General features: G+C 33.9%; 1 protein-coding gene across 16 annotated transcripts in view; it reads right to left on the bottom strand.

Moving 5' to 3' along the window:
* BLTP1 (bridge-like lipid transfer protein family member 1) overlaps positions 1-15143 on the bottom strand; it is a 211191-nt gene that overhangs the window by 32708 nt on the left and 163340 nt on the right. For 7 of the 16 annotated variants that reach the window (XM_015450796.3, XM_045392845.2, XM_045392844.2 and 4 more), the window contains 9 exons: positions 14923-14982; positions 12795-13021; positions 11939-12139; positions 11625-11755; positions 10216-10339; positions 3956-4065; positions 3174-3264; positions 2575-2637; positions 172-425 (listed from right to left, as the gene is read on the bottom strand). In XM_015450796.3, the coding sequence (XP_015306282.3) occupies positions 172-425; positions 2575-2637; positions 3174-3264; positions 3956-4065; positions 10216-10339; positions 11625-11755; positions 11939-12139; positions 12795-13021; positions 14923-14982 (1261 nt within the window). The remainder of the gene's footprint in view (positions 1-171; positions 426-2574; positions 2638-3173; positions 3265-3955; positions 4066-10215; positions 10340-11624; positions 11756-11938; positions 12140-12794; positions 13022-14922; positions 14983-15143) is intronic. The other 9 variants (XM_045392843.2, XM_074040397.1, XM_074040401.1 and 6 more) reach the window with 3 other exon arrangements.

Genomic DNA, 15143 nt, shown 5'->3' with positions numbered 1-15143 from the left:
ATAAACCATGTGATAAATTTTATTAAAATAAATTTTTTTTAATAAGTCTCTCTCACTCAAGTGTGGCACATTAAAAATTATTTTTTGTAAAAGTTGAGTTATATGTAACATTTTGTGGTCATTTCTAGATTCTGAAATACTACATTAGGATCTGAAAACAAGGTTACTCACGAGGGTTTCCTGTAAATATAAAACCTTTCCCTCTCATGGTCTTCATCTTTTTCATCCTTCTCGGAATCTTCACTGGTAGAAGACAAACTGTCATCCCGTCGGCCCTCTTCAGTTTGGAAAGGAATGCCTGGTGAAAAGCCTCCTGGAGTTTTGGGAGAACTGAACACGGAACATGATCCTTCACTATTTGATGAGTAATGGGATGGACCTTCAATGGTTACTGACAAAAGGTCCAGTTCTGTCTCCTCTGGAAACTGATTGTAAAAACAAAAAACATGAATCAGATTCATACTTCAATTAAAAAAAGAAAAAATATATAAATTTAAACATTTAAAAATCATCTCAGAGTTGAATTTCTTCACTCTGAAATGAAAGAAAGGTCAGATTCATGAACATATGAAATAGTACACCAAGGAAGGAAGCAAAAGGGCCAACCACAGAAAGTTACACTACTAACATACTAAAAATCAGAATGAGATTTTACTTTATATAAACATATATTACTGTATCAATAAGTAAACATTGTAATTCTTTACAGCAGAAGTTAAACGTGGAAGCAAAAGAAACATGATTAACTGTAAATCAGAATGGCAAGAGCAATTAGTGATAGAAGAGCATGCAGTGTCAGTACAAAGTTTATTATTTTCTCATCATGCTAGTAGATGCTTTTTGTGGATACATGTTTTAAAAATGAGCCCCACATGAGTTAAAGAAAAATGTGCAAATAGCCGAGTAATAAAACATCTATCAGTCAAACTGAAGAATGCTGTATTTTAAGGTAAATACAGTTGGTTCTCTGTAAACACCTATAGATTCAATCCAGTATAGATGGAAAATATTGGAGGAAAAATAAAAATAATAGTACAATATAAAATAATACACAAAATATTTAACAACTATTTATAATAGCATTTAATGTGTACTACGCATTATAAGTAATCTAGAGATGATTTAATGTTTATGGGAGGATGTACGTAGGTTATGTGCAAATACTGCACCATTTTATAAAAGGGACTCGAGTATTTGTGGATATTGGTATGCATGGGGGTCCTAGAACCAATCCCCCACAGATATTGAGAGATGACTATAGTTTGTATAAACACCATGTCACTAACTCAGGATTTCACCAGGAGACCATTTAAATAGGTCAAAAAAAACAAAAACAAAACACCCCCATGACCTAATTTTGATGCCCAACTTCACAGAGTCACAGAGTTACTTGAGCAATAATAAGCCTTTATAAAGTTTAATGTGCAAACTAATTTATGTGCAATTTATTATTAAAACTACTGGATGCTGCTATTTGATACACAGTTAAGTCCTACATTGACAATTTCAAATCCACGTGTTCTTCATTTTATATAGTATACATGTTATTGAGTTAACAAATCAGATTGTTAGAATAGCCAATTTTTAAAACTTTGGTAAGAGACAGTAAATAAATATTTCTTTGTTTCATATTTATTTTATAGTTAACCATTCCTTAATTATCTATTTTCTAATTTATGATTAGAAAAATCTAATATTTAATCTCATAGCTATTAATTTATGATTTTTATATACTTTTTTTTACAAGCAGTACATGGCTAATTAAAAATGGGACTTGAATTGAATCATTTCAAATATTAATCCCTTTGAGAATCACCTGGTTAGCAGAATCCATTCTATTCATGTAAATTATTTCTTTCCAAGTTTTCTTCTTAAAAAAAGAACATATTTGTCAAGCTCACTCTATTACAATTAAACAGTTCTTAAAAAAATCCAGTTTGACTAAATTCAGTATAACTATGAGATACATGTTGAGACTCAAGCTTGAAGAGAGTGACAAAAGGGAAACAAAATATATTTGGGTAAGTGCTAATTTTTAAATGTACCTTGACAAAAAAGATCTAGATATTCATTCTTCTACATTGTTTTGAGCAAAAGAATAATTTAAAAAATGGATAGTTTTATAAATGTTCTTTTACACCAGTGACTCAAAAGAATGCTCAATTATTAATGTTTGTTATGAATTAAATTTAATTCTTGTTTGAACTAATTAACTGATCTTTGTTTATGAAAAAATTCATTTTGTAGTTGAATATGAGGAAAAACTGCTTCACTTAGGGATTAGGAAATAACAGATTGTAGTTTTTTATTTATGATTCGGTTGATTTGATTAGCTGATTTAGTCTTTTAGTTTTTAATAGTATTAAACTACACAGAAGTAAAAACTAAGACAAATGCATGCAAGAGGTTATGAGATGTACATGATGAAAAAAAATTCAAACAGTCTTAAACCATTAGGTAAAATATTTCTGAGGTCTAAGTTTAGTTTGAAATGAGAGGAAGATATTTTGAAAGCAGATTTTCAGTGTGGTTGATTAGTTTTAAAGCAAAATTTATATTGTTCTTAGTAAGTACCTGAAAATACCCTTCCCCAGGACAGCTGGATTGTGGTGTACTTCCCCATACTGTGTTTTTCGACTTAATTAAAATAATAAGAAAAGTAAAAAAAACAAAAACAAAAAAACTCATGAAAAATAATGACTTAAAAGTAAATATACAAAAAACAAAATAAACATTTTAATATAATGTTTAATATGCTATGAAATTAGAATACAACTTTGAAGCTGATCTTCCCTCTAATTTCTGCTATCTATCTATAAATAAAATACATAAATGAGTATCAATATTCCACATTTACATTTGTGTAAGATGTAGTTTAATATGGATTCTCACTGGAAAGAAAATTTATTCAACAAAAACCTTTCTACTTAAGAGAAAGCAGTTGTGGAGCCTTTATTGTAAAACGTAAACTACTAACACCTGCTTCATGGCTCTCAGATAATGTTATGAGGGCAGTGCCCACTACTTGGTAATACGCAGACAGTTCAATCATCACAATCCATACTTTGATTGTAGTCAGAAATCAGTATTTTGAAATAGTGTAATACCATAATTTTATAATTTGTAAAAACTACTTAGCAATGTGCATTTCTAACAAATTATATATCTCTTACTGTATCCTGGATATTAAAAGTTACTCTAGGTCCAGGAGATGCTGCATCCACACGGATTTCTGGGAGCTCTTCAGTTTCTCCTACTCGAGAACTGCAAGTAAATACAAAGTTATAAAACACTAATATTCTCATTAAAAAAATATTCCTGGACTTTATAAAGGTCTGATTAATGGCAATAACATTTTATTTGTAAGTATTTACCTAATCAAAGGATTGGACTTTCTCTTAACCTTTAGCATCCCATAAAAAAGACTCAATGTTTTGGTTAATTCAAGATTTTTCTAAAACTAAATCATATAAAAAGAATTTATACTTCTTACTTTTTATAGTGCTGATTTACTATTAAAACTGTATTTCACTTCAATAAAATGTAAAATTTCCATTTTTTCATATGCTAAATGTCTGCGTGACTATACTTTTTCTAAACTGACAAATTTAGAGCAGTAGCTACTAGTATGCACCTTTTAATTTCTTTGGATAATCTATAAGTTTACACAGAAAACTTGTCTATCCTTCTAAACTACAGTTTTATGTAAATAAAAAAGAAACTTGTCTTAATAGCATATTTCATTACTAAAAAGCACACCCCACATTGTGGTTATAAATGTGATGAGAGATTCCTTAAATAAAATTCTGAGTTTGATAGTATCCACTATTATTGCATTTTACTAATAAAATTAATTTTTATTATCTTAATTTTATAAGAACATAAAAAAGTAGCTGACCTTGGTAAAAGAGTCAACAATTTTATTGCTTGTTTCAATGGCTGAAATATATATTACCTTGCCCTTTCCATTCGCTTAAGAGGTGGTCTTCCAGAAGCAGAAATGGTTTTTGATCGGCTATAACTTGGTTTGTAACTCAAACCCCACTTATCCTTTAGGGAAGCAGCCTAACGAAATGGGAGAGAAAAGTGACTATAGGTGATTATTTATTGTTGTAATATTTGACTTCAAATAAAAGAAAATATTCTACTATTAAATAAGTTAGCTTGTTTTCCCCAGGGGACTTTAATGTCACTTAATGTAAGTCAAAACAGAGGAGGAATCAGCTATTCTTTGGTTCTACCACCAATTAGGAGGCGCACTGAAAACATGAGCCACCAGCTGACCTGAGAGAAAAGAAGAAAAGACAAAGTTTGGGGGCAGGGACGAGGGTACAGAAACATGGTGAGAAGAAAGGAAATGATTTTAAAAGTAAGAATGGAGAAAGAAACTGAGAAAGGTTTGGGGAGAAAGCTAGGTTCGGGGCAGTGGGGAAAAAAGATCACTTTTCTCCAAGAGCATCCCTTTTGTAGGACTCTTCATTACAACAAAGGAAAGTAAGAGTGTTAATGACTTAACACTTTCCCTGTCTCTAAGTCCCTCTTCTAGAAACTAGTGATGATGCTAGATAGTTAAAAGATTCTAATACAGTGGAAGTTTGGAGTCTACGATGGGTAATGGGAATTGAGGGGAATATGTGGAATGAGATGTGTTAAGAATGCAGATGTTTTAACAACTTCCGTAATTCTATCTAGTTTTATTTTTAACAATTACCAAATATGACCTGTAACAGGACACAAGCAATATTTTAATTATATTGTATGACTGTTGTGTAGACAGCAAAAATTTTAAATATAAAATTATATGTTACAGATCTCACTATCCATTATTACTATCAGAGACTAGTGACAAATAAATTGGAGAGCAGTATTCAAACTATATTCTCTGGGAGTTTAGAAGTGATCAAGGAACGGCAGGTCAAGCCAATAGCTCCTGGAACCCTGAAACAAACTTTCCCCTTTCCTCTGACAACCGCAGCTCTGATTTAATACGTTTTTCATGTGTTGGGGTACCACCCAAAAATCTCATCCTGGTTAAAAAAATAAGAGTTCTCTGTTAGTTTTAAAATTTTTAAAACCCATTAATCTTTTTTTCTTTTTAAGTGGTTTTTAGACTTTGTTTTCAGTTTCACATGTAAGGAGTTTGGAAGTCACCATTCCATCCTAAGAACAAGTAAAAAGCTGAACAAACTTAAGAATCAACAGCTGTTCTTGGAGCTGTGAGAAAGGGGACGAGGAAGAACAACTTCTGCCCCTCACAATGGAGAAAGAGACCAGTAAATACAGTGAGTTAACAGCTTACTAGTACAGAGATGCACAAGTAAAAACTGCTGCAGGAACAAACACTGGGGTAGGAAAACCTGAACTGTAATTAAAGAATTGCTGGAAGGTTCAGTGCAGACAAGTCTGAGAGTTAAAAACTCTAGGGAGACCCAGTCACCGGTGCCGCCAGTCACCGGTGCCCCCGAATATTGTGAGATCACCTTTCAGTAGTTCCACCAGGTTCCCACAGTAAATGTCAGAGGAAAAAAATCCCCTCAGGAGAAAAGTCCCTTAAGGCTTCCAACTGGGGGAAAGGAAAAGGAACCATTTTGAAAAAACACCAAGAGTACTTTCTTTTTCTGAATAAGAAAAAGTGCCCTTAGGAGAAATTAGCTAACCAGAGCCTAACCAGTGGGAATATTATCAGAGCATAACTGACCTGGGGAAGGGAAATACAATACCAATACAGTCAGTTCTATCCATACTGGTCCACCTAAGTTGGGAGGAAAAAACTGACAAATGTGAAGTTCACAATCCAGAGGCATAGGCTCATTAAAAGATGATAAAATGCTTCTCTTACCCTGACACCTTAACATTACCTCACTAAAGATTCTTTAGAGCAGCTCTTTTTCCTTGGTAAATCATGTCTGGCTATCAAGAAAAAATTACAAGGGATATCAAACAGCAAAAAACACAATCTAAAGAGACAGAACAAGCATCAGAACCTCATAGAAGGGATGTTGGAATTATCAGAGTAGAAATTTAAACCAACTATGATTACTATGCTAAGGGCTCTAACAGATAAAGTGAACAGCATGCAAGACCATTTTTCACTGTAAGTTGAAAGATGATAATTCTAAGAACCAGAAAGAAATGCTAGCAATCAAAAACACTGTGATAGAAATGAATTATTTTGATGAACTTATTAGTAGACTGGACACGGCTGAGGAAAGAATATTTGAACTTGAGGTTATATCAATAGGAACTGCAAAAAGTGAAAAGCAGAACAGAGACTGAAAAAAAAAAAAAATAACAGTATATCCAAGGACTGTGGGACAACTACAAAATGTATAAAGTATGTGTAATGGAATACCAGAAAAAGAAAAAGAGAAAGGAACAGAAGAAATATCTGAACCAATAATGACTGAGAGTTTTCTCAAATTAATGTCAGATGCCAAACCACAGATATAGGAAGCTCAAAGAACACCAAGCAGGATAAATGCCGGAAAAAAAAAAAAAAAAAAAAAAAAATTACATGTAGTTATATCATTATCAAACTACAAAAAAAAAAAAAAAAAGATAATGAAAAAAGCCTGAGTTTTTCCTCAGAAACTATGCCACGTAGAAGGCCGCAGAGTAAAATATTTAAAGTCTTGAGAGGAAAAAAAAAAAAAACCCAACAACCTAGAATCATATACCTTGCAAAATTATTCTTCAAAAGTGAAGACTTTCTCAGACACAAAAAATTGAGGGAATTTGTTGCCAGCAGACCTGCCTTGCAAACGTTAAAAGAAGTTTTATAAAGAGAAGGAAAATGATACAGATCTCTTAATAAAAGTAAAAGCATTAAAGGAGAAATGAAGGTAAAACCTGTATCTTATTCATAATTGACCTAACAGATCAGTTTGTTCAAAATAATACCAATAATGTATTTGACTATATATATCACACGTGTGTGTATATATATACACACACACACACACATACACGTGCACACATTTAATACCAATAGTGTATTTGACTATATATATCGCATGTATATGTGCACGTGTGTATACAAATGTGTGTGCATGTGTATATATGTGTGTGTATATATGTGTACACACATTTATGTATATGCTTATATATATTAAATGTAAGAGAAATGAATGACGGTAATGATACAAGAGACAGGATGGAGGGATTATGATTATTTTGTTTTAAGGTACTCACACTGCCCATAAAGTGCTATAGTGTTAATTGAAAGTAGACTTGGATTAATTATACGTGTACAGATGGTCTTTAACTCATAATGGTTTGACTTACGAATTTTTGACTTTATGATGGCAAAAAGAGGTAACATTCAGTACAGTCCTCAACTTATGATGGAGTTAAAGCTGGATAAACCTGTCATAAGTTGAAGATACCATAAATCATTTTGACTTTTCAACTTATGATGGGATGTAACCCAATTATAAGCTAAGAAGCATCTGTAGACTGCAGTCTCTAGGGCAACCACTAAAAAAAAAAAAAAAAAAAAAAAAAAAAAAGAAGAAGAAGTGTAACTGATACGCTAAGAAAAAAGAGAAAATGGGATTATATAAATGCCTCAATTAAAATCACAAAAGGCAGAACAACCAGAAGACAAAGACAGGAACAAAAAGAAAAGGCAAAAAGCAGAAAATAGTAACAAATACAGTAGATATTAATTCAAAGCTATCATTAATCACTTTAAATGTCAGTGGTGTAAAATGATCTTAAAAGACAGAGACTGTCAGAGTGGATTAAAAAATAAGATCTGACAATGTGTTGCTACAAGAAACCCACTTGTATATACATATTTAAGCATATGTATTTAAAGACACATAGATTAAAAGTATATGGACTGAGAAAAATATACCATGCTTTCACTAATTAAAAGAAAGCAGGGATAGCTATATTAATTTCAGACAGAGCAGATTTCAAAGCAAAAAAAATTATCAGGTATAAAGAAAAAGAAAAGCATTATGAAATGATAAAGGGGTTTAGTCTTCAAGAACAAATAACAATCCCTAACGTGTACATGCCTAACAACAGAGTGGGCTGAGCATGGTGGCTCACACCTGTAATCCTAGCACTTTGAGAGTCGAAAGCAGGAGGATTGCCTGAGGCCAGGAGTTTGAGACCAGCCTGGGCAACATAGCAAGACCCTGTCTCTACAAAAAATGTTTTAAAATCCTGCCAGGCATGATGTCATGTGCTGTGGTCCCAGCTACTTGAAAGGCTGAGGCAGGAGGATTGCTTGAGCCCAGGAATTTGAGGTTGTAGTGAGCTATGATTGCACCACTGCACTCCAGCCTGTGCAACAGAGTGAAACCCTATTTCTTAAAAACAAAACAACTGAGTGTCAAACTATGTGAGGCCCAAACTAAGAGAAATGCAAGGAGAAACAGATGAATCCACTATTACAGTTTGAGACTTCAATAACCCTTTATCAGAAATGGACATATCCAGCACACAAAAAAATTAATAAGGACATAGTTGAACTCAACAACATCATCAGTCAATTAGATATAATCAATACCTACAGACAACTTCATCTGACAACATCAGAATACACATTCTTCTCAAGCTCACATGGGACTTTCACCGAGAGAGACCACATTCTGGACCAAAAAGCATACCTTTACACACTTTTTAAAATTATAAATCATGGCCGGGCACAGTGGCTCATGCCTGTAATCCCAGCATTTTGGAAGGCCAAGGCGGGTGGATCACGAGGTAAGGCGTTCAAGACCAGTCTGGCCAAGATGATGAAACCTCGTCTCTACTAAAAATACAAAAATTAACCAGGCATGGTGGCAGGGGCCTGTGATCCCAGCTACTTGGGAGGCTGAGGGAAAGAACTGCTTGAACCCAGGAGGCAGAGGGTGCAGTACACTGATACTGCACCACTGCACTCCAGTCTGGGCAACAGAGCAAGACTCTGTCTCAAAAAAACAAAACAAAACAAAACAAAATTATAAATCATAAAATGTCTGCTCTTAGACCACAGTGGAATTTAACCAGAAATCAACGACAGAAAGATACCTGAATATGAGTTGAAGAAAAAATCTGAAGAGAAATTTTAAAACATAAAAGAAAACAAAAACACACATCAAAATTAGTGGGATGCAGCAAAAGCAGTGCTTAGAGGACAATTTATAGAACAGAATGCATATATCAGAAAAGATCAAAAATTAATTATCTAAGCTTCTACCTTAGAAAACTAGAAAAAAAGGGCAAATTAAATCTGAATTAAGCAGAAGAAAAGTGATAATAAAAATTAGAGCAGAAATAAAACGGAAATCAATAGAGAAAAATCAACAAAACCAAAGCTGGTTCTTTGAAAAGATCAATAAAATTGATAAGCCTCTAGCAGGACAATTAAGAAAAAAAGAAAGACACAAATTACTAACATCAGCAATAAAGGAGGCTATACAACACAGACCCTATGGTTATTTAAAGAATACAGGAATACAGAGAACAAATCTATGCCCACAGATTTGATCACCTAGATGAAATAGACCGATTCCTTGAAACATACAATTTTCTAAAATGGAGAGAGGAAAGAGACAATCCAAATAGGCCTGTATTTATTAAAGGACTGGATTAATAACTTTACACAACAAAAAGCACCAGGCCCAGGTGGGTACACTTGTGAATCGATAACTCTTAACAAGTTATCTTTAATTTTAAAAATGAAGCAACAAAAGGGCAAAATGGTTTTTTTTAAAAAAAAGCTTTCTACTACTAGATTCAACTTTAATGGGACCAACTAAACCTGCAAAAAATAAAGATTATAAAGTGCATTACAATGCCAGTAGCTGACAGGTAAACTCTGACCTGGAAGAATGGGATAGGTGAAGAACAGACATCGTAAAAGTTTTCACATTTTTTGCAGAGTTCACATTAGAGACTAAAAAGAAGAGTGATTTAATGAAAGACAGACAAAACACAGTGTCTAAGGGCACAGACTATAGAGTCCTACAACCTAGGTTTGACTCTTGTCTTCCCCAGGATTACTGGCTGTGTAACTTTGGTCAAATTACTTGACCTGTGTCTCAGTTTCATCTTTAAAACAGGAAAATAACACAAGCTACCTCCTAAGGTTGTTGTTAGGATTTAATGGGTTATTAAATGTAAAGTGCTTTAGATGGTACCTGGTACACAGTAGATATGATAGGAAAAAAATCAAGTGGTTTTGTCATCAGCATTGAAAGAAAAAAGAGAACTCACCCGCATACTGGACCTCCGTAATTTTTTACGAACATCTCTTCTAATGTCATTCACAGCCACAGATTCTAACTGTTGGTAACGTTGAATTTCCTGGTTTATGGTTCCTTCACTTGCACCTAATTTTCTGGATGCAAAACAAATATGGCAATTATTGTAAAGAAATAACAAAGTAAGATTGATTTTTACTTGCTCCTTTTTAATTCTTTCACTTGTCAGAATACCAAAGATGATTATGTACAGACAAGCCAAAACCCTCAATAAGTTTAACACTCATATTTGGCGAACTGTTAAGAAAACAAAAAACACCTCTCTGCAATGTTTGAGGAAATGTGTCTTATCCATTGCTGCATCAAGAGTCTCTCTGGCAATCTCATGAAAACCATAGACTCGCTCTGCAAAAAAATGTCTGAATGTAAAATTCTACATATAATATAAGCCTCGGGTAAGATTTTGGAGGAAGGGTATATTTTGCTTCAAGTCATTTTTTCCCCTGAGAACAAAACTCACATTGTAATGTAAGTCAACAGGAAAATGTGAATCACTGCATGATAACTTACAGACAAGTTTCGGACAATACCTTTTGCTGTACAAAATGCATATATTTGTGTAAGGTCCTTGATGGTTTAAAAAAAAAAAGCACCAGTACAAGTGTATGCAGATTAGAAAAGATGAGGCATGACCATTACCTTTTGGGAAAATAAAACTGCAAAGTTTAGCAAGAAGAATATTTACTGCAATAGAAGAAGTGTTACATAGTAATATCCAGCAGGCAACAGATAAAGATTAATGCATTTATTTATATATGCCTGTGAAGATACATATAAGAGTAAATACACATGTAAAGATACATATGTGTGATATAAAGTCAGTCATAAAGCACTCAGAAATAAGTTGTGAAAAACACTAGAACACTAGGATTTCATGCCTTTTTTTTTTTTTTGGAGATGGAGTCTCGCTCTGTCACCCAGGCTGGAGTGCAATGGTGCAATCTCAGCTCACTGCAACCTCTTCCTCCCGGGCTCAAGTGATTCTCCTGCCTCAGCCTCCCAAGTAGCTGGGATTACAGGCATGCACCACCACAGCCAGCTAATTTTTGTATTTTCAGTAGAGACGGGTTTCACCATGTCACCCAGGCTGGTCTTGAACTCCTCACCTCAGGTGACCCACCTGCCTCGGCCTCCCAAAGTGCTGGGATTACAGGCATCAGCCACCACACCCAGCCTCATGCCTAACTTTATTACTAATGAGTGTATGATCTTGGCCAAATTATTAAACAACTCTGGACCCTGGTGATATCACAGATAAACTAAATAGTTTGTATTAGACCAAATACAATTTCTTCCACTTTTAACATCTTATGATTCTAAAATTAGGGAACATTATGTCAAATTAAAAATCATTATACATACTTCAGATCATCTATTACTTTGGCCTGTTCATTCAGTTCTCTGATATCCACTATACGCTTCATAATTTTTCTTCCTCTAAGTTCTCCTGGCTGGCTAGCAGATGCTGCCTGTCTTCGATAATCTATGGCTTCCTGAAAAGTCAAAAGTGTATCTGTCAATACCACCCTCAAGTTACAAAGCAAATCTATACTATCACAAAATTAACACCTTAAATCAAAGCATGCAAGAATCAAAGCCATCTATATTAAGATTGGAATTCTCCATTGATTTAAATCCCTTCAATTTCATAAGGAATCTATTTAGTTGCCACCTACGTTTCCCCATGAGTGTGCTCTGCATGCTTTCAAATGGGACTGGCTAGACTGAGGGGAGCCCCACATCTCTGGGTCACACAGATACTCTGCAGGAACAGAATGGCGCTGATTTGGGGGTGTCAGGCCTAGTAGGTGATTTACAAGTCGCTGCCCAAAGGTGAGTTTGTGGCCATCTCCATTTACTGAACTTCCATCTGAACTCTAAGTAATAAACAGTAATATTAAATTTAAAAAAATTTCTTCCCAAGAACAAAACTATTTCATGGTACAAAAGTTAAAAGATATTGAAAATAATTTTGAAAAATCAATACCAGAATGAAATCAAAGAATAAGTTGCTTTTTGCCACGAAATAACTTGAAACTATAGAATGTATAGTATAGATGAAAATACTATTTTTAAAATGTATCATTTCATTTTGTGTATGCACTTTGCTTTGAAATTCATCTTGAACATCTTTATTGAGATATAACTCACGTACCATAAAATTCACCCATTTAGTATATTCACAAAGTTGTACAACCATCATTAAAATCTTAGTTGGGAATATTTTCATCAGTCAGAAACCTCATACCTGTTAGCAATTTATTCCCATTCCCCACCCTGCCCCACTCCCTACTCACTTCACTTTTAATATTATGTTACCTATAGGTTAAAGTACAAGTTGGATGACAGTCAACATGTAGTACAGAACTCGATTAAAAGACAATATTATGAAATGTAGACACAGTGAACCACCACTCCCTTCTCTTCCTCCACAAATAGCAACTATAATATACTAAATAACACTCAACAAAAAATATCCCTGTCTCAGGGTAAAAGCCAATCCTGAAAAATTCTAACAGTGAGTTTACTTACAGTATGGATAGTGGGAGACATAGTATCAACTTCGTCTTCATCTGACAGGTCAGCTATGTTCACTGAATTTAAGTCAGCAATGTCATCTATGTCTTCCTCTCCTGTGAGTGTTGTAAGAGTATTGCCCAGAGCATTAAGCCTTTTGCCAATGTTAGGATCCATGTGAACATCGATCCCACACATTTTCCACAATACATTGAGTGTCCAGGTTCCAGCACTACTGCTTTCTGTTTAAATAAAGAAGTTGCATTTTTGGTAAGTCCTGAGTATAGAAATTGAAGTAACTTTACAAAGCAAATGGATGATGGCCACATACAATAACTAATGTCTTTCACTGCTAAACTTGTCAGAAACATCAGACTACAGGATTGATTTCTCTATGTGTACAGGGTGCATCTACTGTTTTCTCTGTATAGCACCTATTTTTTTTCCCTATGAACTACAGGGTCACTCCCTGACCCCAAGCTGATCCACCATCCTATAGCTATAGTAGGAACTGCCATGACCTTAGCTCATTAGATAGAATTAATTATGTAATTGTCCAGGTGAAGGTCAAAGTTGGAAAAATAAGATATTTTGCCTGGACTTGAGGAAAGGTTGGTCCTTCCCTAATGACTGAGGGTGGAGAAACAAGACTCCACAATGTTTCTTGCCATGTATAAGAAAGAGGTTATAAGTTAGAAGAAGAAGAAGAAAAAAAGTAGCCAAGAGTGGAACAAAGAAGCAAAGACAAGAGCTACAAAGAGTCTTGGTGACAGTTTGGATCTTGGTTCTAGCCCTAAGGGCTCCTGAATTGACCTGGTTCCTTCTCTTCCCTGAAATAACCATGCCTAAGTTGAACTGTAGTCTGAAAATAACCTTTTAATAAGTATCCCCTTTTGGTTAATCTAGTCTAAGTGGGTTGTTGTCACTTACAACAAAAGTCCTGACAAATATTTATTTGTGACCTCAGTTGAAAATTCTCTAACTTTTCCAGTTCTCTGTCAGACTCTAGGCCTTGGTGCTTTCTAAGGTAACTTAAGATGAGCGCTAAGGCTAGGCTTGGGAAGGAAAACAGAACAGTAAGGAGAGACTGGCAATCTACTAACCTTAATCAATTTCTACCTCTCTCAACATTTTAAGAGCCCTTAAATAAGTATCTCTGTAGCTCACCCTGTCCAATTTTATAACAAGCAAAATAATAAAAATTTACATTGTGCTATCATCTTAGTCAAGACACATTACCACTTTCATAGTTACCTCCTAACTGGTTTTCTAGGTTTTTTTGCCCTCTAATCTTTGAAAGTGTTCCTTTGATAGTGTCACCATTTGCCTTCTTGTTCAGAAACATTCAATGGCTAGCCCACTAAATCAAACTCCTTGGCATTTAACATTTTTCCATCTTTTCTTTAATATAACTCTATTCTAGCTAAATTGGGCAAATCTGAATACTGTGCTTTAACATCATGATTCATGTTATATTATTCTCTCTGCCTGAATTTTCTCTGGCCCACATCTCCCAGTTTTTGTTTAAGAAAGATTTATCCCGTCCTTTGAGTGCTTGTTTAAATGTTTGTCTCTCCATCAAGTTTTCTCTGATCCCAGTACTCTCCCATATTTGAAAATATCTCTTCCTTTTATACATTTCAATAGCAATGGGAATTTTATGTTTTATTGTACATATCACATATTTCAATGTAATTTTGCTGCATGTGCCTTAACTATATTGTAAGAATTTAAAAGTATGGAGGATAGAAAGTATATCTTATTCATTTTAATCTTTTCCAAAACATCTTGTAGTATATATATATATGTCTACTGTATATATGTATAAAATATATAAATATATATGTTATGTATTATTTTATATTTATATAAAAAATATACAATATATAAAATATATTAAAAATCATATATAATATATATTTTATATATATAAAAACACAGTGTCTGATTAATAATTGTTAAATACAAATGTTCTAATACAAAACAGTTTTTTTTTAAATTAGTGAACACCAGAATTAGCTTGGCCAAAAGATTCTCTTGCCATTAAAATAAAGGCAGAATTCTATCTAACACATAATTCTCTTGCCATTAAAATAAAGGCAGAATTCTGTCTAACACAAAATAATGCTGAATGTGAACCTACCAGCTGCTGCTTGTCCTGTAGTTCTTGAACATACTTCATAGGTGCCATCTGGAACTACACCTGTAGAAAAATCACCCCAAAAATAGTTTTCAATGAAAATACATTTGTGATTATATATTGTACTCTTAATTTTTCACACAAGATTATTATCTAAATACAAAGAGGATTACTATCCTTCCTAGATTTTAGTTCTTAATCTTTGGAATGAAAGGGCTATCTTA

This window comes from Macaca fascicularis, chromosome 5, assembly GCF_037993035.2.
Source record: "Macaca fascicularis isolate 582-1 chromosome 5, T2T-MFA8v1.1".
In the NCBI taxonomy this organism is placed as follows: Eukaryota; Metazoa; Chordata; class Mammalia; order Primates; family Cercopithecidae; genus Macaca; species Macaca fascicularis.
The sequence above is the reverse complement of the archived record's forward strand: the minus strand, read 5'-3'. Positions and strand labels throughout refer to the sequence as shown.